Raw genomic sequence first — 26,866 nt, 5'->3', positions numbered from 1 at the left:
TTGTTGTTTTCCTTCTAGGAAAGGGTAGGGCAGCTTGCCTACTATCAGGAGAAAATAAGATTCTTGGTGCTTATTCTGCCATTACTGTAAATTCGTTGTAAAGATTTCTAATAACCCTAACTCTGGGGGGGGGTAAAACATGAACCTGTTCTATTCGTCTTCCAATCTGTAGCCCCAGATGTTGAAACTTTCTTTCTCACTGTGTAGGGGGTCCCTTGGCAATAGCTTAGATTCCATAACTTACTTTTCACTCTTGATTATTAAAAGACAGTCCAGCTTTTCAAAGCTGTCCACTCCCCCATCCGTACAGGCTGGCGGCTCACCGACCTGACTGGGAGGGGCAGGGCCGCGAACTGCTGGTCCTTCTTCCTTCTGCCCTCACCTCATCAGGGAAGGGCTTGTATCTCCTCTGGGAGGCCGCCCGCCCTTCAACCTCCAGGCTCCAGCTGCTCCAGAGTGTTGGGTCTCAGCTCACAACCCTGACAAATCCCTTCTCTCCTGTCTGGAAAGGTGGTGGGCTTGGAGGGCTGGTCAGCAGCTACGGCTGCTGTTAGAAGGACCAGTTCTACCACCACCCAGTAAGCTCTGGGCAAGGTGAGCGACCTGGCGGTGGTTTAGCAGGTGAAGTACTTACGGCTTTTTATCTCTCCAGTTGGATCCTAAGTACCAATTTTGGGGCAAAGAGAAAAATCCGACTTGTTAACCTGCCACAAAGTACAGAACCATCCTTCACACCCGCTTCCCTCCCCCTTCCACATGCCACGAGGACCAGCAACACAGGCGGACTCTGAAACAGCTCACCAAGCCACATCCTCCTGCCATTTGTTCACGCCCGCTGGAGTGGCCTGAGTAGCGCAATGATGGCCAGGTTGTCCTGGTGTTGGAGCAGAAGCATCCGGAGCCCTGGCAGCAGGATACCTTTGTCCTTTTTCAGCCTTTTCTCGGAGGCCTATGAAATGTACGTATGAGTGGGGAAAGTACCCTCAAAAGTTAACCACTCTGAAGCCATGTCATGGGAGTCTTTGCTCTAGCCAAACTTCATCCAGTAACTTGAGGTCCAGGCAGAAGGCATAGCCCTTCCCACAGAGCCACTGGACTCTAGTCCCCAAACACCCCCATGGGGGTTCCACTCTGCTATGTGGCTCCACAGCTATGCCAGCTTGTGTTCTAAATTTCTCAGTTTGTAGTGAAATGAATTCTTTTCTTACCACCTCCTCTTCACAGATTTCTGGTATCAGTTCTTAGGAATAACGCAAGGTCTCCCTCTCCGAAAAACTAATCTCAGTAAGACATTCCCTGATGAACTTAACAGATTCCTTGTCTCACCAACTCATTGTCCTTGGACCATTAGCTGTCTCTTTTCCTCAGATGAGGATTTTGTCGGGAGGTACCTTGGCCCCAGTGTACATTTAACTCATGGTGGATCTTACCCATAGGCCCCCCCCCCCAAATCTTCACATCCTTATCCCTGGAATCTATGAATGTGTTACATGGTAAAAGGGAGTTTACAGGTGTGATTAAGTTATGGATCTTACAATAGGGAGATTCCCTTGGATTTTTTAAGTGGTCCCAATATATTCACAAGGGTCCTTATCATGGAAGGAGGGAGGCAGGTGAGTCAAAGACGGAGATGTGAAGTAGAGTCATGAGCCGAGGAACTCAGACAGCCTCTAGAAACTAGAAAAGGCAAGGGAACAGCTTTTCCCCTAGAGCCCCCAGAAAGAATGCAGCTCTACCTTCAGAACTGCAAAAAAATTAATTTATGTTGTTTTTTAAGTCACTAAATTTGTGTTAATTAATTACAGTACCAATAGGAAACGAATACAGCCCTCCAGACAAGTTCAGCCATTATTAAAGAATCTTGGATAAACCTAGTCTAGGCTTTCAAGATGGGGCCTCTGTTCCATCTGTTGTGTCAAGGCCAAGATTGCTAAGGCTTCTCACATGTTGCTTTGCTCATTAAGTCCTTATTGACTAGGGCTTCATCACCTCACCTGTCAGCCTGTCCAGGGTCAAGAGTTCATCCCTGCAGCCCAGGGGATGGAATACCCTGATTGGCCACACTTGAGTCAGATGACCAGCTCTGGAATCAGAGGGTGGGCTCATTCCTCCAATTACATGGAGCAAGAATGAAGAAAGGATATCCTCTCAAAGGCAAATTAGAGTGTGACGATCAGAAAAAAAGAGAATAGATGTCGGGCAGGCATAACACACAGATGTCCGCTATGGAGACTGAGGGAATCAGGAGACGGAGTTCTGAAGTGGTTTTACTGGAATATTAAAGCAACCTTGTATTATGAAAAATTCCATTCTTCAACCCAAAATAAAGTGAGATTCCCTTTATTAAACTGCTTTACATCATTTGGTCAGATTAAAGGATTTTAAGATTCTTGCAGGTAAATTTGATGCACGTATCTAGTTTCTTTTATCTGTAAGAGAGAACAGGATCCTCATAAAGCTTAGAAGCAGGGCCCCTTGATGTGACTGGAACATCTTTTCTTTAACAAAGTCTGCCTTACCTAAGAGTTACCTTTTCCAGCTTCAAGGCAGCAAATCGCCTGAATCCCTATGCTTTCAAACCAGCCTCACAAACGATGCCCAGGAAGCAATGTTAGAGAGCCCATCCTCAGAGAGGGGTTATTAATAAGCTTCAATAGAGAAAAGTTCAAACACATGCAGATCAAGGAAAAAGAAAATGACCCAAATGGAAGGTCTGAGATGTAAAAAGGAATCATGCACAAGGGAGTGGTAAATATGTGGGTATATCTAAGCAATAATCAATTGAATAAAACTACTAATAATGTATAAATTATAGGGTTAAAAAAGAGATACCTGAAATACTGGATAACAACGGTGTATATATTGGGAGGAGGATGATCAAAGCAAAAGAATTCTAAGGTTCTTTTGTGATTCATGAGGAGAGTAAAATTAACTTTTGAAATGGTGAAGTATTCACGCTAATATCTTTAGGGTAGACATAAAGGGTATCATTTATCAGCAATTATACCCTCATAAGTTAAAACTGAAAAGCAAGAGAAACAAAACACAAACCTCAATTAATCCAGATCTTTTACAAGAAAGAAGGAAAAAAAGAACAGAAAAGGTGGAACAAATGGATAGCACAAAATAAGATGGTAGAATTAAATCCAAATATATCAGTAATCACAATAAATGAAATTCTTCAGTTAAAATACAAAGATGCTCAGACGGAAAAGATGATAAAATCCAGTTATTTATACGTGACACACCTAAAGCATAAGGATACAGAAACATTATAGTTCAAGGAAGAGAAAATATATATTAGGCAAATTATATTTGCCTGTCAGACAAAATAGACAAGAAGGCAAAAAAAAGTGGGTCACCACATAATGATAAAAGTTTTAGATCACCAGAAAAATATGACAATTATAAGCTTGTTTATACCCAATAAAGAGCAAAAATTAAACTACAAGGAAAAATAGACAAACATCATATTTAGAATTGAATGATAATAAATTATTGTGTGTCAAAACTTGTAATATACAGCTAAAGGAATGCTTGTAGGGAAATATATATCCTTAGATGCTTCCATTAGAAAAGAAGATACGTTCAAAATTAATGACCTAAGCACAGAACTTGAGAAGTTAGAAAAAGGATTAGCAGATAAGCCTCAAAAAATTAGAAGGAAATAATAAACATAGAAGCAGAAATTAATTAGGTAAAAAGCAATCATATGATTGAGACTATTGACCAAGACAAATATTTTCTGAACAGCTTAATGAAACTGACAAACTTCTGCTAAGGTTAATCAATAAAAAAAGAAAGAAGACACAAATTACCTCTATTAGGGGAAAAGTGGAGAATATAAGTACAGATGCAACAGATAAAAAAAAAGAAGATATTGTGGACAACTTCATAATAACCTGAAAACTTCAAAATATGTATACATTCCTGGAAAAATGCAACTTGCAAAAACAGACTCAAGAAGACATGGAAAACTTAAATTGTTTATGTATAATACAACATTAATTAAACATTCATATATTAGAGACACTCTTAGCAAACTAGGAATAAAAGGAAACTTCTTTAACTCAATAAAGTGTATCTACAAAAAAAAAAAACCCTAAAGGAAACATAAAACTTCATGGTGTCTGGTGAAAACATTCCCTCTAACATCAGAAATAAGGCAAGATGCCTACTACCAACACTTCATTTCCTCATCATACTGGTTATCCTGGCCAGTGCAGTATATCAAGGAAAAGGGGAAAAAAAGGTATAAGGAGCACGGAGCAACTAAGCCCGTGCGCCACAACTACTGAGCCCGTGTGCCACAACTACTGAAGCCTGTGGGCCTAGAGCCCGTGCTCCGCAACAAAAGAAGCCACCGCAATGAGAAGCCTGCACTGTAACAAAGAGTAGCCCCTGCTTGCCTCAACTAGAGAACGCCCGCGTGCAGCAATGAAGACCCAACGCAGCCAAAAATAAATAAATAAATCAAATAACTAACTAAATAAATAATAATAAAAATAAAGAGTAAAACAGAAAACAAAACACACACACACACACACACACACACAGGTATAAGGATCAGAAAGGAATAAACAAAGCTGTCATTATCCATAGATGGTATATTTCTCTATTTGGAAAACACTGAAGAACCGAAATTATTTGAGTTTTAGCAAGTTTTCAGGATACAAAATCATTACTGAAGGAAGGCAGTTACATTTCTATTTATCAGCAACCATCAGTTAGAAAATTTAATTTAAAAAAGATGTCATTTAAAATAACAACAATATAAAGCACATAGGAATAAGTCTATCAAAAGCTGTGCATGTCCATTATGGAACTCTACTGAAAGACGTTAAAGATGACCCAGTTAAATGGAGATATAAACTTTGTTTAAGGTTATGATATTCAATATTGAAAATGTTAATATTCTTCAGATGGATTCACAGATTCAGTGAAACTCCAATAAAAATTCCAACAGGATCTCTTGGTGGAACTTGATGAGTTAATTCTAAAATTTATATGGAAGACTAAAGGGCTAATAATAGCCCTTTCATTCTTGAAGAAGGACCAAACACAAACATCAATTCCAGGTGGATTAAGGACTTACATGTGAAAGGTATAAAACCATAAAACTTAGAAGCCAACATGAATATGAGAATATCTTTATGACTTTGGGATAGGGAAGAATTTCTTAAAGAAGGCACACAAAAACTGTAAAGAAATATGTTGATAAATTCTATTACATTAAATTTAAGAAATTATATTTTCACAAAAAGACCATTAGTTAAATGTAAAGTCAAGCCCCAAATTAGGAGAAGATATTTATCAAACATACACTCAAAAGGAATTTGTACTTGGAGTATATAGAGAACTTCTAAAAACTATAAAAAGGCAAACAACTAAGTTTAAAATTGGACAAAGGGTATGAATTAGGCGTTTCAAAGAAGAGAGAAAACAAATGGTTCATAAAATGTGAAAAGATACTCAATCTCATTTGTAATCAGGGAAAGACAAATTAAAACCACAAGGAGATACTCTTTTGTACCCCCCAGAGTGGCAAAAATTTGGGGCCAAGTGATGGTGAGGTTATGGAAAACGTGCATTGCTGGTTGATGTGCAACTTGGTTTGACCACTGTGCTTTACTCAGTCAAGTTCAACAAGTACTCTAAGACCCAGCAATTTCACTTCTAAGTATTAAACCTTAGAAAAACTTTTGCACATGAGCACCAGGAAACAAGTGCAAAGAATGCTCATAGTGGAAAACAGTATGGAGGGTCCTCAAAAAACTAAAAATAGAGTTGCCATATGATCTTGCAATCCCACTCCTGGGCATATATATGGAGGAAACTATAATTCAAAAAGATACATGCACCCCAATGTTCATAGCAGCACTATTCACAATAGCCAAGACATGGAAACAACCTCAATGTCCATTGATAGATGAATGGATAAAGATGTGGTATATATATACAATGGAATGCTACTCAGCCACAAAAAGGAATGAAATAATGCCATTTGCAGCAACATGGATGGACCTAGAGGTTATCATAGTAAGCAAAGAAAGTCAGACAAACACCATATGATATCACTTATATGTGGGATCTAAAATGTGAATGAACTTCAAATATGAACTTCAAATATGAATGACACAAATGAACTTATCTCCGAAACAGAAACAGACTCACAGACGTAGAGAACAGACTTGTGGTCGCCAAGGGGGAGGGGGTTGAGGGAGGGATGGAGTGGGAGTTTGGGGTTAGCAGATGCAAACTATTATATATAGAATGGGTAAATAACAAGGTCCTTCTGTATAGCACAGGGAACTATATTCAATATCCTGTGATTAAACCATAATGAAAAATATGAAAAAGTATGTATATATATGTATAACTGAATCACTTTGCTATACAGTAGAAATTAACACATTATAAATCAACTATACTTCAATAAATTTTTAAAAAAACCTAAAAAATCAAAAAAAAAGAAAGAAGAATGCTCATAGCAACATTGTCCCTAAAGGCAAAAACTGGGGAAAAAAATCATATATCCACCTTCACAGAAGGAATAAACCAACTTAAGTATATTCATACCAATGAATAGCATCAAAGCCATAAAAATGAATGCATTACAGCATAATCAAAGATGAATCTCAAAAACATGAGGCTGTCACATAAGGCTGTGCCTGCAAGTTATGGGAGTGGGCTCAGTAGGTGCTAGAATCTACTACATGCTCCACATGCCAAGCTGAACACACTGGCACAGGGATGCCTATCCCTGAAGGAAGCGGTGCCTTCAAAAATTTTTTAACTGTCCAAAGGCTCTTTATGGGTTAGCTCTGGCCCTACAAAATCATAATGTTGAAAGACAAGTCAGAAGTGTATATATTCTGTAATATTCCATGTATACAGAGTGCAAAACCAAATAAAACTAAACCATAATGATTCATATACGTGTGTTAAAACTATATAGAAAAACAAGAGAGTGTTTAACACAGAATTCAGAATAGTGATCATTTCTTGGGGAAAGGAGAGCAACCAATTACGGAAGAGTTCCTGATGGGGGTGGAGAGCTCTTAAGGTACTGATGATGCTCTAGTCCTTTGGCTTAGCAGTGGGTAGTCAAGTATTCTGTTATCGTCATTCTTTATCCTGTACACGTATATTTTAAAAGCCCTCCTTATGTAATCCACATAATTGATTTTAAATAAAAGAGATTCCACCCAGGAGTACTGCCTGGAGAAGGGGTATCAACATAAGGGCTGGACAGGGTATATTGCTAGGGGCCCAGAGCTGAGAGTCTGAGTCCTAAGTGGTCACAGGAGGAGAGACTTTGATGTCTCATGTGCGATGAGGTGGGAGGACTCCAATGGGATCCTTCGAAAGTGCTCCATGAAAAAGCAAATTAAAACCACAGCAAGATACCACTATTAGAGTAAAAACAATACAAAACAAAATGTCAATACAAAAACTTGTACACAAATATTCATAGGAGGTAGTGTTATTTATAATAGTCAAAAAGTGGAAACAACCCCAATGTCCATTAACTGATGAATGGATAAATAAAATGTATATCCATACAATAGAATATTATTCAGCAATAAAAGCAATGAAGTACTGATAAATGCTATATCATGGATGAACCTTGAAAACATCCTAAGTCACATGTGGTTACAAAAGACCACATATTGTGTGATTTCATTTATATGACATGTCTAGAATAGGCAAATCTATAGACAGAAAGCAGAGTACTGGCTTCCAAAGGCTGGAGAGGATGTGTGTGTGGGAATAAGAAGTGTTTGCTGATGGGTATGAGGTTTCTTTGTGGGATGATTAAAATGTTCTAAAGTTGATTGTGGTGATGGCTGTAGAGCTATATGAATAGTCTACAAGCCAGGGAACTGTACACTTTAAATGGATGAATTACATGGCAAGTGAATTATATTTCAATAAAGCTGTAACAACAAAAAGAATGGCTAAAATTTTTAAAAATTGACAATACCAAATGTCAGCAAAAATACAGAGCAACTGGAAGATTTGTACATTGCTAGTGAGAATGCAAAATGGTACAGCCACTTCAGAACTAGTTAGTTTCTTATAAAGTTAAACATACTCTTACAATATGATCAAGCAATCTTATACCTAGTTAATTACCCAAGTTAAATGATAACCTATATTCACACAAAAAATCTGTTCACTAATGTTCATAGTGGCTTTATTTTAATTGCCCCAAACTGCAAACAACCCAAATTTCCTTCTATGAGGGAATGGATAAACAAACTGGTACATTCATACAAATGGAATACTACACAGTAATAAAAGGAACAAACAAATGATACAGACAACAACATGGATAAATTCCAAACGCCCTGTGTTAAGTGAAAGAAGATAGACTTGAAAGGTTACATATTATATGATTCTATTACCAAAATGGGAAAAGCAAAACTCTAGAAACAGACAAATCAGAGGTTGCCAGGTACGGGGGGCTCGGGGAAGGTGCTACACACAAAGGATACGGGGGATTTATTGGTGTGATGGAACTCTTCCAAGTATTGTGGTGGTTACATGACTGAACGGGTTGGTCAAGACTCACAGAACACTATACACGGTACACTATAAAGAGTGACTCTTACTGTACCTTAATTATATCTTAATAAAAAAAATAAACCATTCCCCTCAAAATATTGTCCCATGAGAAGAAAATCTCAGACCAGGGGCGCGGATGTCAGATGCCAATTTAACAGTTACCTAAAATTGCGTCTTTGCTACTTTGACCCCTTCTCCCCCTAGACCCGACCCTAGATGGGAAAATACAGTAGCTAGGGAGTAGAAATGAGGCTGAAAGAGGAAAAAAAGCAGCTGACTTTACCCCACCACCAGCCTGGCACCCGCCCCCCCACCCCTCGCGCCAGGAATTGCAGCCTGAAAGGTACCAGAGGGAGGAAGGGGAGGAACTCTATATTGTATACAAATTTGAGGTCTTGCTTATTACACTGACCTGGACATTTAGTTGCTAAAATGAGACTGTTCTTGTGACTGAGAGGCCAGGAAAGCTACGGGATCGGCCTGAATTCAAATGGACGCGTGGAAACAATCAGCCCACAAGGGGATTTGAAGGAACAGTAAGAGAAAGAACAAAGTGACTTTATCATCACCTCCTTATGGAGCCCAGTTTGTTTAATACAATGGTTACTTGTACAATCAGTATGTTAATTACAAATGACTCATTTAATCCCTACAAGTGCCAGATAGGGAACTACTTGTATTCCAAATGAGTAAGATAGTATTATCATAGCTTAATAGAATATTGTAGAAAATGGACCCTATTTCATAATGATCCAGCACCAAAATATGTTTCCTGAGGAAGTGAACTGGGCCCACTGTACAAGCATAAACAGCAGGAAGGTACAATTCTGTGCTCTCAGACGTATTCAGATACCACAGACACCAAGTGATGGAAGAGCCCCACGAGAAGGAAAATTTGTCTGCCATGCACACCTCTGCAACCCTACCTAGTGCTAGAACACTGCCTGCTATAGAGGAAGAAAACATTTGTTGAGTAACTGAATGAATGGAACTCCAAGATGCAGATAGGAAAATGAAAAACAGGAATGGCTTTTCTTTTTCCAGGTGTGAATTGCAAATTTTATTTAATTAGAATCCCAATGATTTTTAGACAAGGGGCTTGGGAACCTAAGACTGTGGGTTGAGTTGCAACTTAATAAAGGTACTGAGCATCACCTAAAGTCAGCTAGTGGAGAGTGATCCCCGTAACTGTGGTGATCCCCGTAACTATAACTGGAAACCTCTCTTTCTGCATGAAACAGATACTAAAAGAAAATTTTTTTCAAATTCTCCATGGAGAATATTTTTATTTGTTTATATTCTTCTTGCATACTCTAAAACGCACAGTGTGAATTTCCTTTCTTCAAAAACAGTTGTGAGCCTGGTCAGTTTATCCGACTTCAGAAGGTCTTCGAAAACATTGCCTTAGGTTTGTGCTAAGCAAGTCACAGAGATTGGTCATGAGCTACTACAAAATTACAGGGGATCTAGTTATTACGCAACAGTTACTAGAAAAGTGTAGAGAACACCAGACATATAGCCAGACAGAGAGGGTAACAGAAGAGCAGATGCTATGTAAGTAACAGGATTTCCATATATATGTTATGTACAGTATCAGAGTTCTCTTACAGACAGTAAACTTATGCTTAAATCATTATTTTAAGGGCACTCTAATATAAATACAAGTCTCACTAATTTTAATCTTTTCTCTTTGGCTCACAAGTGCACGAAAATACCATAATCAGTTTTTAGAACTTACTGCATTAATATATAAATAAGATACATTACAAATGGGAAGAAAATACAAGACGCCTCTTTAACATGGTAAATCTCTGAATATAAATAAGCAAATATTTCATATACCTACTATTAAACAGTCAATGAAATCATTACATGTGTTCTTCCACTCCGCCCCAAGGTCAGACAACAGAAATATCCACAATCTATACAACTTAATCTCTAAAAATACAGCAATAGTACACCTGAAACAATCAATGACTCTGCTACTGTTTTCCCCTCACAGGATACTAATGGGAAGGGCGGGACTCTTGTCAGCCAGTGGTGCTTTTTCTCATCCATCATCACTTCAGGCGGGAGAAATACCGACAATGAAGTCAACTCCTGCCAACAGCATTTCCCTTGGTCCCCGACACCTGGCATTTTGAAAACCATCTTTCCTGGGGTTGTTGCGCAAGCTGGTTTGCAGCATGTTTGGCCCTCAGTAACTGCTGAAGGTAAAGTGAATTCTCTTGGAGTGGGAGACATGCTGTGATCTATTACTAAGCCACACTCACTATACAGACATATATTTATAGAGAGAGGTATATATAGCTGTACATATATACTGTGCTCCTAATGTGCAACTTTTGAAAAAGAACATCATTTCCTGCTAACTCTAACAAGCTTAAGTAAGGTTTTAACAGTATTCTTCAAGATATTATGTTTTCCCTCAATGAAATGGCCTATGTGTTTCAGCAACATATAGAGTTTGTCCTAGAATACCAGAGGGGAAAGGGAAGTCCCAGAAACTCATGTTCTATGGACGGCAATTACAGATCCTGGCCCAGCCTCTCTATTTCCTCAATGAGGAAGTCGATATCAGACTGGGTAGCGGCTGGGTTGGAGACGACCATCCGGAAGAAGTTGGCCTTGTCCCCCTGAGGCTGGTAGCCAACCATGGTCGTGCCAGACTCCATCATCAGGGCTTTGATTTTCGGGGCCACCTTGTGAGGGAAAACACAAAACAAAACTCAAGACTGATATACCATGCTCTTTTCAAAATGCAACCCATTTCTTAGTTGGAAAAAAGAGCAATTTTCTTTTTATTACTTGTACAAGTTTCTTCCTTGGCTAATATCTAGTGACTAATTTTTTAAATTGACATGTAGTTGATTTACAACATTGTGATAGTTTCAGATGGACAGCAAAGTGATTCAGTTGTACACACATATATATATATTCTTTTTCAGATTCTTTTCCATTATAGGTTATTACAGGATATTGAATGTAGTTCCCTGTGCTATATGGTAAGAACTTGTTGTTCATCTATTTTATATGAAGTAGTCTGTATCTGCTAATCCCAAACTCCTAATTTATCCCTCTCCCATCCCCTTTCCCCTTTGGTAACCATAAATTTATTTTCTATGTCTGTGAAGTCTGTTTCTGTTTTGTAAGTTCATTTATATCATTTTTTTAGATTCCACATTCACATTCCATGTGATATTTATCTTTTTCTGTCTGATTTACTTAGTACGATAATCTCTAGGTCCATCCATGTTGCTGCAAATGGCATTATTTCATTCTTTTTTATGGCTGAGTAATATTCCATTGTATATATGTACCACAACTTCTTTATCCATTCCTCTGTCTATGGACATTTAGGTTGTCTCCGTGTCTCGGCTATTGTAAATACTACTGCTATGAACATTGGGGTGCACGTATCTTTTCAAATTAGAATTTTCTCTGGATATATGCTCAGGAGTGGGATTGCTGGATCATATAGTAACCCTATTTTTAGTTTTTTTAAGCAACCTCCATAGTAGCTGCACCAATTTACATTCCCACAAACAGTGTAGGAAGGTTCCCTTTTCTCCACACCCTCTCCAGCATTTATTATTTGTAGGCTTTTTGATGATGGCCTCTAATGACTATTTAAGTCTACCCAATCACATATTCCTACAGAAAGCACTGCGCAACTGAATTTTGAAAGTCGGACATAGGACAATGATAATAAATTCAAAATCAAAACCAAAAAATTCACATGGGCAACAACACAAATTAGGGCTTCTGTATAATCCAGTGCCTAGGATACTGTCTGGCACATGGACTCTGCTCAACAAATATTTGCTGAATGGTTAGATGAATGAAATAGTATATAAATTAAATACAATACAAACAACTATAAGTAATATATAAACTAGATATAGAAACCGACAACTAGAATGAATCAGCATTAGAACAGCCTTGAACTTAGTAAAAGATATTTTAACAGACATAGTTTAATACGAAAGTTCCTAGGAATATGTATATTATTCAACTGCGCTGCATATGACCCCTCTAATGACGAACACCAACCTAAGGCAGGGATGCGTCCTCCAGAGGTTCCCACTGATCTGAGCCACAGTGAGGGGACAATTCAGACCCAAGAAGACTATAACAAGATGTCTCCCTACCACCCCAAGCCTTTAGCTTTTATTTCTCCTCCGTTAGAAAGACACATCAGAGTGAGGATCTTCTGACTAGCCAGAGAAATTGCAGAGGGTTAGATGAGACAAGGAGTGATTCCATACCTTGTGTAGTTTTTCCCGGCGCTCAGGGCTATCCAGAACGCCCCTGAGGCTTTGTGGAATATACCAGAAACAGACATTTGTGTGCTCAGGCTGTGGAGATTTTCACAGACAAGCATGCGTACAAACAAAACAGAAAAATTATGAGAACTTGAGAGAAAGCTGTCCCAAAACCCCTATGGACCCTCGGCGAAAGTCTCTCAGACAAAAAAAAAAAGGATAATAAAAAGGCTTCATGTTACTTCTATACTTGGGAGAACAAAGCCTGGTTAATCCCATCATATCTGACAAGAGAACTGTTTCCCATAACCCATTTTCTAGATGACTAAAGTTACCCACCTTTCAACACTGAAATGTTAAAAAAATTACATTTGGGTCATTTTAAAAAAGGGTATTATCCATCTTGCCATTTTGTAGTGCCTCATGTATAGAAGATGCTCAAAACATAGTTAATTTTATTGGTACTGAATATTCTGAGTTTACTCTATCAATACTGAACCTTCTCTGAAGACTCAGGATTATCATAATGAAAATTAAAACTGGTTCTAATCTATAAGACAGGGCGTATTGAGATGCTTAGAACTGTTTGTGTTCCTGCCCTAAAGACTCATGCTTTTTAAGTCCTTCTGTATTCTTGCTATAGTTTTTCAGTTTCCTTCCTAGTTGCTGTCTGCCATCACTGGGCCTGCCTCTCATGGTCTAGAGACATTACATTTGTTTTAACCTGCTAGTAGAATGTTTAAATTAGTGTAAATGATGAGAGTGAGGTCCCAGAGGTGAAACGTATGAGCACTGTATGATTGATTTGAACTGCTCAGGGCTCTTTTGCTCAGTTGGTGACTCTCCGGTGTGTTCCTAGTAGTTTAGGTGCCTGATAAATAGACTGAATTGAATGCAGGTGTGTTTCATTACACTGAATTATGAGTGGATGTCCTTTTGTTCAGCACTGACTCCTATTCCAACTTTTTTTTTTTTTTTTTTTGCGGTACGCGGGCCTCTCACTGTTGTGGCCTCTCCCGCTGAGGAGCACAGGCTCCAGACGCGCAGGCTCAGCGGCCATGGCTCACGGGTCCAGCCGCTCTGCGGCATGTGGGATCTTCCCGGACCGGGGCACGAACCCGTGTCCCCTGCATCAGCAGGTGGACTCTCAACCACTGCGCCACCAAGGAAGCCCCCAACTTTCTTTATTCAACTGCGAGCTCCAATAGGGCAGAGACAGTACCTGTTTTGGTCACTACACTATAATCCAGCTCCTGGCCTGGGGCAAGGCACACCGCAGGCACTCAGCCAACACTGGTATGACAAGTACCTTACTGTGTGCAATACGGATCTGAACTCAGGGCAGAGACAACTCAGGGCAGAGATAACTCAGAGAGAACTGTATCTTGCTCTCTTCATAATGAATCTATTGTAAAGTAGAACTTCATTTTAGAACCAGTCTTGGAAGACAAGGATATACCCATCCTATAAGCTTCTTGGAACTGAGGAACACTTTATCGTGGAGGTACAACACCATAATAAGACCCCAGAATTATACAGGATTCAGACCTGCCAAGGAAACACCTCTTGCCTACGAAGGGCTGGCTGAGAACTATATCTTTTCTAGAAGAGGTGAAGGGGAAAAGTCATCCCAATGCTACCAGAAGAAACATTCATGGACACAGAGGGAAGTAAATGAAGAGTGCTAGAATGAAAATTCAGAAGCAGCTTCTGGCAACGTGGGAGACACTACAGCTTCAGGAGCTTCCCTCAAGAGATTTTCCGGAAATGCTATACATCTAGTCCAGGATGATAACTTACCTCACCATCAAAAACCATCTCAAATTCCTCTCTGTTTTTAATCTTGGCATAGAGGTATTCTGCCAGCTCCAAGCATTTGTTGATCTGATTTTCAAAGCCCACTGTGCCCTGTTTTAAAAAAGGAAAAGTCATGTTTGTTGGTGACAGGCTGAATTTCCCTGTGATGGCATCAAGAGGGCTATGCTGTCTTTGTCTATCGGAAATATATGTAAGAGTATTCTTGGAGATGGTTAGCAAGAACCATCTCACTAAATATGTATGGCTTTCTCATAGCTCTGCATGCGACAAAGTGTGCCTCGTCTCTTTTGAAGGCACTCTAGTCTCTGGGCAGTTATTCTCAACAGGGCTTTTAGCTTCTTGCTAGTAATTCACAGTCTGAAGCCCATTTCTGGTTTGCTTTAGGATAATGCCACCCAAACTGTTGTCTATGGACTGAGGCCAGTCCACAAAATGTAACCAGTCCATGATAAGATGAGTCCAAAAATTGAGATTAAGTAATAAGGGACTTTTATGGTCACTTGACAGAGTAATTTTATGCCTACTGAACTGCATTTTTAAAATCGGTGTTCATACTTAGTATGGCTTTTTATTTCACCTTTCTAGCAATTCATTTATTGTAGTGTACAATAAATGAATTAAGTGAAGACCAATTTATCGTACTGGTCTATGAGAGGTTAAAAACACCCCAGCCGGTTCTTCACCACAGATAGTTGGAGAAATACTACTTTAGAACCCACCTTCCGCAGCAGGAAGTCCTGGCCAAACATGTCCCCCTCACTCCCAGGCAGGCTACCTTCCATGTAACACGGTATTACCCCTTTCTAGTGAGAGGCAGGCAGGCAGATGGGGAAGCACTGGTCTCAGGATGTGCCCTGAGATGGCAGTAGCTCCATCTATTGACAAACTGATTGAGCATGAGTTTCCAAAGCCAGCGTGGCTGATTAGTAACAGCAGCATGGGGGGGGGTTGAGTGGGTCGGTGTTAACAAGGAGAGCAGATGCACGAGGCCTGTGGGTTACTAATGTATCTGGGCCAAGCCCAACACTGGCAAAGCAGCAGCTGCTGCCGAGCAGTGCTCGGGCCAGTCCACTTTCTTCTTGGGAAGGAAGCCCGCACCAGGTCCCACGTCGGTAACCAATAAATACTCTTTGAGCTAAACTTCCAGCAGACTGTTCAAAGCGGTTATTGTCAGGCAAAACCAAGGCACAAATTACTGAGACAGGCCATGTGGTTATCATATTTCTGAATGATAGGGCTCTTTCTCTTGTTGCAATTTATGACTATTTATATGCTTAAAATACCTATGATTACTCTGTGGTAGAAATCAAATTCAGACTGTTTCTATATTAAAACAAAATAACTTAATGAGGAAAAAAACTAATAATCCATCAAATTCTTCTTACAGAAAAAACATTGGACTAGATGTTTGGCTGAAACCCTTTTTTGTTTTGGTATCAGGTGACCCGATCTTATATATGGAAATTTATTTAAATTACTTTAACAGTAGAAAAATAAAACGATGGCTGCAATATAAAGCTGTGAAATAAAAATTGCCCTTACTTGATTGCATACAAATACTTTTGAAATAAACAGTCCCATGGTATTCCTCTCCCTCACCCCCACTGGGGGAAGTTCCAGTAGTTTGCTTTTTTTTCTAGACACAGAAATGCATCCTGAAAGACTGATGAATGCAGACATAGCATGCCTCAGTCTAGGATTTCTTAGAATAAAGTATGCATTTTCTAGAAGAGAGTATAGAAGTACACATAATGGGAAAGCCTTTATTTAAAGAGAACTTAAAACTGTCATATATATCCCATGATTTGAGGCCATATAAAGGAACTCAGGGTTCTGCACAGAATAATGTAGTAATTTTATCTTTATCTCTTTCTCTACATCTGCACTAAACAATTTCAGCATCCCTAAGGACTGCTGTGGAAGTCCTTATCTTGACAAAATTTTTGGTGCTTATAAGAGAAAGTGATAAGAAAAGTCATGCTAATTCAAATTGAGGAGACTGAATGGAAGGAGAGAGAATTTGACATAAGGGATAAAGTGATTTCATTTGCAAAGAAAATACAGTTAACTCAATTATCTAGATATTGATTTCGTACATAATGGATTATCTGGGATATATCTTTGCCTCACTTTTGCCAGCTAGCCTGTGCAAATTACATTTCTGCTCTATTTCCTGTAATGCCCTCCTTCGTACCTTTGCTTTCCACATCAGCCAGAACTTGAAGATGTCCACATGGCGGCCACACTGAATGGCTTTATCCCCAGTGTCGTAGGAGACGTCATACTGCTTGTCTGGCTGGAAGAGGTACCCTGCACACATCTGGTTGCATCCTTGGAGGATACCCTGTAATGGAAATCAAGACAGGCGTGCATCTGTATTCACAGGGCAGAGGTGTGGATGGTTTTGAAACAGGGCAGGCCGGACTTAGGGTCACATACAATCTTTCTTCTAACGTCTCATGAGGCCGTGCACTTGTTCTGATGTCCTTCTCCAAAACCACCCTTGGAAAACCCTTCGCCCCTTCTCCTCTATCACTCTGATTGGAAAACGATCTTTTGTCTCAGATGCCAACAACAAGAGCCCACCCTACTGTCCCTCTAAGGAGCATCTGGAAACGTCCATGGGTGTTTTCGGTTATTTCACAGACTGGAAGTGCTAGGGCATTCAGTCAGCAGGGGTTGGAGATATAAACTTCCTGTAGAGGGTGGGACAGTTTCATGCGTAGAAGAATTTTCCTCCGCCAAAGCACCCCCTAAAAAGTGTTCCAATCCTTTCCGGGAGCTCCTATGAAGTTAACAGGCGCTCTACTTAGGAGTGGAGTAAAAAGCTTGTACAGGTACTGGCCCCCACGGGTTGGTGACAGGCTTTTGAAGACGCCTCAGTGTGCAACAGTTTTACTGGAGGAACAAGGCCCTCCACGGCAGGGCCCTATTAGATTCTTAGGAAGAGAATATACTATCTATTGTTCTGAGTGCCTTACCGGCATTTTGTCAGTGCGGTGACATGGTTAAGAGCTCAAGCTTTGGAGCCAGAGTACCCAAGTCTGAAATCCGGCTGACGTTTGCTAATTTGGGCAAGTTATACAACTATTGTCATTTACAGAAGCTTTTTGGTCAACATTCCTTGTTGCCCTAAGTTGACATTTGTAGTTGTGGTTCCAAATAAGTTGTTTCAGCTCTTGGGACCACAAACTCAAATAATGCCCTTGTAGTTTCTATCACTGGCAGGGCCCTGGGGGCTGAACAAGGAAGAAGGACAGTTCAGAGCAAGGGCCAACAGGATATGCTGGGTTAGCCGAAGGCTAACATGCGCAGGTGGGAAAGAACAGCCATGGCAGGCCCAGTGGGGCTGTCAATCTTGTGAGTTCCTCAGCCAGTACTGTAAAAAAAAAAAAAAAAAAAAACCCATGCTTTTCTCTTTTTGTGCCTTCTAAAGGGTGTGCAGGCCACCAGCTCATCTTTGGGGGAAGGGCAGACCTTTTCCTTGACCAGGATGGCGGAGCACTGCAACAGCACGCCCATCATCTTGTGAGGATTCCAGGTGACTGAGTTGGCCCTGAAAGAAACACATGATGCTCTGAGGAGGAGGTGCAGGAGTCGGCAAGAGGCAACCGTCCTCTTGAGGAAAACATCACCCACCGCAACTCAAGTCAAGACAAGTTTTCGACACCTTGTCCCCTAAATTGACTAATCAAGTGGTAAACAAATATTTTGCAGGCAGTCTCAGAGCACTAAGTGGCAGACTGCCTCTTCTAAATAACTGTATTAATACTACCTAACATTTATGAACATCATTTATTATGTATCCTATTGTTCTAAGAGTGTTACAGGCGTTTATCAGTGCAGTGTCATGGTTGAGGGCTCAAGCTTTGGAGCCAGAGTACCCAAGTCCGAAACCTGGCTCTGACATTTGCTAGTTTGGGCAAGTTACATAACTCCTTTGAGCCTCAGTTTTCCTGTCCGTAAAGTGGGGAGAACAGTATCTGCCTCAAGGAATTGAATAAAATGAGTTAGTAAATATATAATGCTAATAACCATGCTTGAATACTTAATTCTCACAACAATCCTATCATATAGGGACTATTATCACCCCTATTTTAGATAGAGAGACTGAGGCACAAAAGGGTTCAGTACATCACCCAAAGTCACACAGCTGGGAAGCGCTGGAGCCAAGATTCAAGTTCAGGGAGTCTAACTGTCGAGCCAGTGTTCATATCCTCTCCACTAGACTGCCTCCCTCTAGGCTACAGACTCAGCTTCTTTCTGCCTTCCCATTCTTACTAATGAATTGGACTGGTGACGCTGACCTACCTGCTTATAAGGTAGTATGAAGACTGACACATAAAAGCAAGGATCAGTTGGACAATTGTAGACTTTGGCTACTTAGCAGCATTGTTTAAATGCTAAATAAACATAATCTTGCCTGTTTAGGCTGCAATGATAGCTTAACAAGCATGGTCTCCTAGCAACCACAACACTCCGTCAGACACAATTAAATGGTTAAGGAGCACACTAGCTAGGACATTAGGGAAACAACTGTAATGTATGATGATTAAAGCTTAGGTAGCTCCTTTCCAATGGCCTAGCCCACAGCTGGGCTCTATGCTTTAATACCTGTGAAGGATGTTTTCCCCAGACATAGCAATTGGCTCGGAATTATACTGCCTCTGCTCTCCCTGGAGCTAAATTCCTGCTGTGAATTTTTAACCTCTTCATCTTGCTTAGGTGCATAAGAGGGAAAATAGTTCAGTGTATACATGACCACAGGCGTACGCTGTATCTCAAGGAGAAGAAAGAAAGGCCTAATGTACTTTCCCCCATGTGCATAATAAAAACCTTTATGAAAGAGACTGTGAAAAGTTCTAAGAAAAGTTGACTAAATGTTTATTTCATTAAAAAACATCAGTGTCGGACTTCCCTGGTGGCGCAGTGATTAAGAATTTGCCTGCCAATGCAGGGGACACGAGTTCAATCCCTGGTCCAGGAAGATCCCACATGCTGCAGAGCAACTAAGCCTGTGTGCCACAACTACTGAGCTTGTGCTCTAGAGCCCGCGAGCCACAACTACTGAAGCCTGCGCGCCTAGAGCCTGTGCTCCACAGCAAGAGAAGCCACTGTGATGAGAAGCCCGCGCATGGCAACAAAGACCCAGCACAGCCAAAAATAAATAAATTTATTAAAAAAAAAAATCAGTCAAGCCTTATTTAGAAGGTAGTGAATTTAATCCATTTTCTCATTGCTATCATTCACTGAATCATTAAACAATTACACATAGCGACTTCCCTGGTGCAGCAATGGTTAAGAATCTGCCTGCCAATGCAAGGGACACAGGTTCAAGCCCTGGTCCGGGAAGATCCCACATGCCGCAGAGCAACTAAGCCCGTGTGCCACAACTACTGAGTCTGTGGTCTAGAGCCTGTGAGCTACAACTACTGAGCCTGCATGCCACAGCTACTGAAGCCCGCGCGCTTAGAGTCCGTGCTCCGCAACAAGAGAAGCCACTTCAATGAGAAGCCCGCACACCGCAACGAAGACCCAACGCAGACCAAAACATTAAATAAATAAGTTTAAAAAAACCAGTTATACATAGATCTCACAAAATGTCTTAAATGTTTTTTGAATGTCCTAAAGGTCTGAAGTAAATGATTCTTTGGTGCTACAGGTGGAAAGTAATAAGACATGACGTGGATTCAATGTCCTTCAGAAGACATATGTACTTTAAAATGTTAGAAAAGAAAAAGTCTAGTGCAAAATTTTTCAAGTTTTTCTTGACTCAAAGATGGAAAATGGAAATTGCCTGAGAAATCTAAAGTACAGCTGGACTGGCTTATCTACATTTAAGATCTTGTCCTCCAAGTTAAGGGTCATATAACTATGCTTCAACAAGTCAGTCTCACTCGCTTCAATACTGGCCTTTCAAAACTGAAATGCGGGCTTCCCTGGTGGCGCAGTGGTTGAGAGTCCGCCTGCCGATGCAGGGGACACGGGTTCGTGCCCCGATCTGGGAAGATCCCACATGCCGCGGAGCGGCTGGGCCCGTGAGCCATGGCCGCTGAGCCTGCGCGTCCGGAGCCTGTGCCCCGCAAAGGGAGAGGCCACAACAGTGAGAGGCCCGCGTACCGCACACAAAAACAAAAACAAAACAAAAAATACACAAAAAACTGAAATGCAAGGGAAGAGGCACAGGAGAGGTAACAAACACTGAAGCCACTGGAGTGCTTTCCCTGACACCTGCTCTCCGTCCACTTCTCCACCCTTGGTCTGCTCTCACTGCTCTCACTTTGCTCCAGCCACAATGGTCTCAGTGACAGTCCTTCCTCCAGCTTGCCAAGAACAGTCCTACCTCAGGGTCTTTGCATTTGCCCTTCCCACTGCCTGGAACACTCTTCCTTGTATTCATGCTTCCTCTCTCCCTTTATCCCAGTATCTGCTGAACCGCCTCCTCCTCAGAAAGGCCTCCAACTATACTGTCTAAAATAGCATGGCTTGGCAGATGAAATATCTTTGTTCATGAGACAAGTTAGGTAAGCTGAGTGTCTTACCCTTTTCCCAGCTTAATGGGAAACGTAAGCTTAGTGAGAATAAAGAATGAAATAAGTCAGCACCCCTTTCTGTGCCCTTGACAAACTCCCATTTAGCCTCCAAATCCCCACACTGGTAAGTCTCTCTTCTCTCCTACCCGGGCACCTTGCAATCACATCTATTGTTGAGCATATCACATGGTGTGGTAACTATCTGCATACTTGTTTTTTTCTCTTTCCAAATCGTGAATTGAGGCGAGAACTCATTTGACCGGGAAATCCATCATCTTTAATTTCCCAGTGCCTGGCATACAGTAAGTGCTCAATAAGTGCCTACTGAACAAAAGTGAGCTTAGAGTGAATAAGACGTTGGGAATCAGGGCAGGGACATTAGGGACTCAGCGGCACAGCGTGTTGCATGGCCTGAACGGAGGGGGGCCCTGTGCTCAGCCCTTACCTTTCTATGCCGCTGAGTTTATGGCGGTGCTTCTGAGACATGAGCAGCCCGCCACCCCAGGCAGCCTGTGAGGACAGAGAAAAAGAGAGGGAGAGGGAGGTGGCGCTGAGGAGTCCACGCCCGGTCACTTCACATCTCTAGCGAAACATGAGCGAGAATGTAAACAGCGAAAAGCGTAAGCTTCTCTGACAAATGGAACCCACGCTGACCGTTCCACCAGGGGCAGTTGTGCTTATTCATCGTTTATCACTTCTTCAAAAGTTCCTCCTGGTTAACGTCAGAGTCGCAGTGCAAGTGATACAGGTATATAGGGGCTGAGTCTGTGGTGCTGAGACCCAAGGCCCAAAGTGCTCTGGAAAGCCAGGGACACTTGAGGAGACAAGGGGCGGAGCTCCGGGAGCGACACAAAGGACTAGGGACTGCTGTCTGATTCTGCCCAGAGCAGAATTCTAAGGGCTCCTGAAAAACTCACAAGGCAGCAGCCCTGGTGGGCTTGGAGGTCCCACAACCACTTCTGCAACAGCAAGACATTTTTATGCATCCTCTGATGCATGGGGATCGAATATCTTGGGACACCATGTGACACAAGAACAGCCTTTGTTATCATTTGTCCAATAGCAGGGCAGATCACCCCACTGTCTAGTTGTGAGAGGTTAAACCCATAAGAGAATGGAGAGAGAAAAAGGAAAAAACACATCCAGTCACACATGTGAAAATGTACCTCTTATGTTCCTAGGAAAATTTGGAACTAAATCTCTTAATTGATAACACCTTCCATATGCTGCCTTATTTTTCCTACATGTACCAGATATGCATTTCTTTCTTTCTTCTTTTCTTCCTTTCTCCTTCCTTCCTTTTTTTTTTTTTGGAAGAAAAGTGTCATAGATGGCTGGACTGAAGGCAGATAGCTGAGTGCCCAGATTCAGACTCATGGCCACTTTCTATACGTTGTATCTTACATCTTTTCCCTCTGAAATCAGTCGTCCTTCACTCTTAGACATTTGTTCAGACAAAAGCTTTCCGGGAAAGTGACAGAGATGAAATTCTAGGATGAATCACAGATGACAGCAATTGGCCAGTAAGGACTGGGTGAGCCCCAGAGGATGGACAGACGTGTGGTGTGCACCTGTCATGAATGGCCTGCTAGGGGCCAGAGAAATGTAGTAGGGAGAGAGGCAATGGGAGAAGCTGGAGGCAAATTATAAAGCAGAGCTGCTTCCACCCCCCCGACGGGACCAGGCCACTCTGAGTTACAGCGCTTACATCGACATGCAGCCAGAGGTTGTATTTCTCACATATATCTGCAATCTCCTGTATGGGATCAAAAGCGCCATAAACAGTCGTGCCGGCAGTTGCATTGACATACAGAGGAATGTATCCCTATAAGGTAAGAGGGACAAGCTGATTAGTCTTTCTAACCTCCCTCCTTTCCACATGAAGGAGAAGAATTACTGTAGCATTTATTTCCAGCAGAGATCAGCTAAGCTGGTGTGTTATCAGATACTATATCTGGGACTATTCTCTGTTAGCTCATTCACTCATTCCTTCATTTATTCAACAAATATTTTTGACGACTTTCATGTGCCAGGCCCTGTTGTGGATGCTGGGAATACAGCAGTGAGCACAAAAGACGAATATTTCTGTCCTTATGGAGTTTGCATTCTCGTCGGGAGTGACTGACAGTCAACAAAATTAAATAAGCAAAATAAATAGCATGTTTAGTAGTGATAAGTTCTATGGCAAACAATAAAGCAGGAAAGAGTAATAAGTGGAGTGATGGGCAGGTATCTGAGTGTCATCTGGACAGTCTACATTTTAGAAGCTGTGCTGTTCTAAGTGTATTGAGGTAATAATAATACTGAAGCATTGTTTGGTTATTGAAAACAGGTCTATACACTGTTTCCCTAAGAGTAGATACAGTAAAATTTTGGTGTGAACAAGAAATAAATGAGAAAGTGAAGTAATAGAGCTCAGACAGGGTTGGGGAAGTCTATGAGTTCTAGGAGTTCCTCCTCTGCCCCTTGCTCAGTCCTAGCGACATTTCTGTCTCCTCTGCTGAGACCCGGCAAACAACCATAGTTAGAGAAGGAGTTACAAGAATGTAACCAAAACAACAATGAGTTGGTAAATGGCCTGACAGCTACTTGGCAGTGCCTCGTGCATATATCTGTTCTATGCGATTTTTCTGTTTAAGAGAATTTATTGAGGCTGGATTCACCAAGTATCATGGGCCAACTGCCAGGGCATGCAAGCAGTTTGCTAAATAGAATCCTAACCTTAAATGATACTTGTTAAAATGAGATTATACTTAACAAGTAGCAAGTGAAAACCTCAATTAGGCTGCATCTTCATGAGACGCGGATAGTGGATTTACTGAAGTACATCAAACTAGTCATTTGGCACAGTGAAGACAGAACAAGTGGTTTAATGACTGAATTTTCCACTTTTCAAAAAAAATTGATATTGTGTAGACACAGCTTTAAAGCCATGTCATCACACAAGTTGAAAATAAGCAAACATCTGAGAAAAGAATTTTAGAAACACAATAAAATTATCTCTTATATTATCAAACACTTTTATTGTCTAGGGCAGAAAGAAGGTATTTTAAAAAATCGATATTCACCAGAGTTTAGATGCACTGTAGAGTACATACCTTTTGCTTGGCTTCAAGAATTTTTGCCTCTAAATCAGCTGGAATTATCTTCCCCCTGTAATTATTGTAAAAGGAGAGAAATTAAAATGAACAATCAGTGAGATTGCACATGGAAAAAAACTTCAACAGCAGCAAAAAGTAATTTAATCAGATATTTTCAACAGACCATTAGCAGCTTGGCACACTGTACTGAGTCAGTCCTTAAGCACAATAAAACAAATTTAACAGATGAGCACATTTAATACATCAAGAACCTAATATTCACTCTCCCCTGCCTACCTTTCATTGCACTTTATCAAAATCACATTGTCGGTTCCAAAGCCAAGTGCAGCCCCAGCTTTCTTTATGGAATAGTGACTCTGCAACAGAGGATGGAGGTTAGATGTTAGACAGTCCCTTGGAAAACACCACAATCCATGTGCAAGAGCACCCAACTCACGTGTTCTGAGGTGAAGAGGACCAGCTTGGGTACGGCTGCCATGCCCTTTGTCTTAACTTCCGGGAAGTACTTGTAGCGAGCCGCCATGATGCTGTACATGTTGGATATGGCTCCCCCTATCGGCAAGCAGACACATTGGGAGCTGTTGGGACTTCCTCATTACTGTTTCTAACAAAAAAGGCTGACGTGGTGTCTCAAGAGACAAGGGAGGTCAGAAAGGGGAAGGACAATATCGTGATAGGTTTTGCTGGCTTCCCTGTTGCCAGGGCTTCCCTCTGGTCCCTTTGCCCTGGAGATACAGATAATCACACTTATTACCAAAGCCATTTAGGCAATTTGGCTGGAGGTGATTCACATACTCTGGTGCCTGTCCCACCTCGAAGCCTAGACAGGAATATAAGGGGTGGCAGAAGCAGCGGCTGCAAAGAGATAGGTGAGTTACAACCCTCCTGCTTCCATTTTCTGCTCAATCTATTTACTGAACAAAGATGAATCTTTTCTCTGAGTCAGAAAGACAGAGGAAGAGAGAGTAATAGAGCCTATGGAAGGAAACAGTGACATTGCCTGGATACTCTCCTCAAAGAACAGCCCAACTGAGTTATTGAGTCATTTAGAAGAACTCCAAGTGTATTAAAATAAAACCAAACTCGTGTTTACTTAAATCAAGATGCAAGGAGAACTGAGGTAACCACGTACGTCTGGCCAACACAAACAAGTCATGTTTGCATCAGTTACCTGACAAACAGGCAAATTCATGGACTGATTCAATTGCCTGAACAATTGCAATTTTTATTTTTTCTCTTCCCTTTGTACACAGTCACACTGTCTCTGACACCACTCCAAACTCCCTCCTTTCTACAAGATTATCTGTCCTTGTTTTAAAGATTCTTATTGTATCTATATTGAACTAGAGATTTAAAGTAGATATACTATTTTGGCCAAAACTGATCTGTCCACTGATAATCTTGATTCTCTGATCCCCAGCTTAATCAAACTGCTATCGACAGACCAGAATTGTTTAGCATGATTTAGACACAGCCTTTGCCAGTGAGTACAAGTTTAGGCACAGCCTTTGTTGGTTAGTACACATAGAATGTAGCATGCTTGCTAGCCTTCACTCTGACAAAGGTAAGAAGGCAGGACTATTGAAAAAATTGTTATTCTTCTACAAACTCACTTTGTGTTTAGTGTTCTCATGGACCCCAAGGACCCATACTGCAAACCTTGAGGAGAGCCGGGGAAAGAGAACAGAAACCTACCAGGAGAAAATATCCCATCACCATCTTTACTTGACCATCCAATTATCTCTCTCATCTTCTTAAGTGTTATTTGCTCCATGAGGACAAACACTGGTGCAATTTCATATGTAAACCTGGAAAGGCGGTGAGAAAAAGAATGAAAATAAAGAAGTCAAACCACTTATTTGGGGAACACAGATAACTGGTTTAGCATTTGGACTTGGGTTCGAATAAAAGATGTTTAAAACCACTAAAACAATTAACTTCCTGGAAATGCACTGTCATCAATCATAAAATGTCAGAAACCAGCCTGGGTTACCGAGAGAGGATGTGGAAGTACCTGCTCTGTGATTCTTCACCAACAAAACAGACTTTCATCTCAACGGAATGTCTTAGGTGTGGTCCACCCAGAGAAACAGAAGGAAAGAAAATGACTTTTCTGGGTCCCTTTCACCTCTAAGATTATAGGGTGATGCAAATGCTAATTGAAAAAATGTATTCTAAATTCTATATAAATGGTTTGCAACATTTAAAAAAAAAACTGATTGCCAACTTCACACTTGTAGAATTTATAAAACCCAGAGCCAAAGTCTGTATTTTAATTTTTTTTGGCCGAGGTAGGTGGCTTGCAGGATCTTAGTTCCCCGACCAGGGATTGAGCCCGCGCCCTCAGCAGTGAAAGCACGGAGTCCTAACCACTGGACCATCAGGGAATTCCCAAAAAGTCTATCTTTTAAAAACAATGTAAATACCTGAAAGCTAACCATGAAGATAATTGGAAGTATTGACCTAGGTTTTAAAGATCTCAATATAATTATCTACATGGTTTTTCTACTGATAATCCCTAAGGACAGCAATGCTTCTATAATTCTCTGAAGTCGATATCTGTCAAGAATAATTGTAA

General features: G+C 40.9%; 1 protein-coding gene across 2 annotated transcripts in view; it reads right to left on the bottom strand.

Annotated features, from left to right (window-relative positions):
* Window positions 1-800: 800 nt before the first annotated feature.
* Window positions 801-26,866, bottom strand: part of GAD1 (glutamate decarboxylase 1) — a 49,211-nt gene continuing 23,145 nt past the window's right edge. Inside the window, exons 3-13 of one of the 2 annotated variants that reach the window (XM_079924436.1) lie at window positions 25,984-26,096; window positions 24,725-24,840; window positions 24,565-24,644; window positions 24,286-24,340; window positions 22,896-23,012; window positions 21,633-21,697; window positions 18,132-18,210; window positions 16,849-16,998; window positions 14,637-14,744; window positions 12,840-12,929; window positions 801-949 (exon numbers count right to left, since the gene is read on the bottom strand). In XM_079924436.1, the coding sequence (XP_079780562.1) occupies window positions 827-949; window positions 12,840-12,929; window positions 14,637-14,744; window positions 16,849-16,998; window positions 18,132-18,210; window positions 21,633-21,697; window positions 22,896-23,012; window positions 24,286-24,340; window positions 24,565-24,644; window positions 24,725-24,840; window positions 25,984-26,096 (1,096 nt within the window). In that variant the 3' untranslated portion in view covers window positions 801-826. Of the gene's footprint in view, window positions 950-9,897; window positions 11,274-12,839; window positions 12,930-14,636; window positions 14,745-16,848; window positions 16,999-18,131; window positions 18,211-21,632; window positions 21,698-22,895; window positions 23,013-24,285; window positions 24,341-24,564; window positions 24,645-24,724; window positions 24,841-25,983; window positions 26,097-26,866 lie in introns of those variants that run through there. The other variant, XM_079924437.1, reaches the window with a different exon arrangement.

Source organism: Stenella coeruleoalba, assembly GCF_951394435.1.
Source record: "Stenella coeruleoalba genome assembly, chromosome: 6".
NCBI classification, from domain to species: domain Eukaryota; kingdom Metazoa; phylum Chordata; class Mammalia; order Artiodactyla; family Delphinidae; genus Stenella; species Stenella coeruleoalba.
This window is presented reverse-complemented; position numbering and strand designations above follow the sequence as displayed.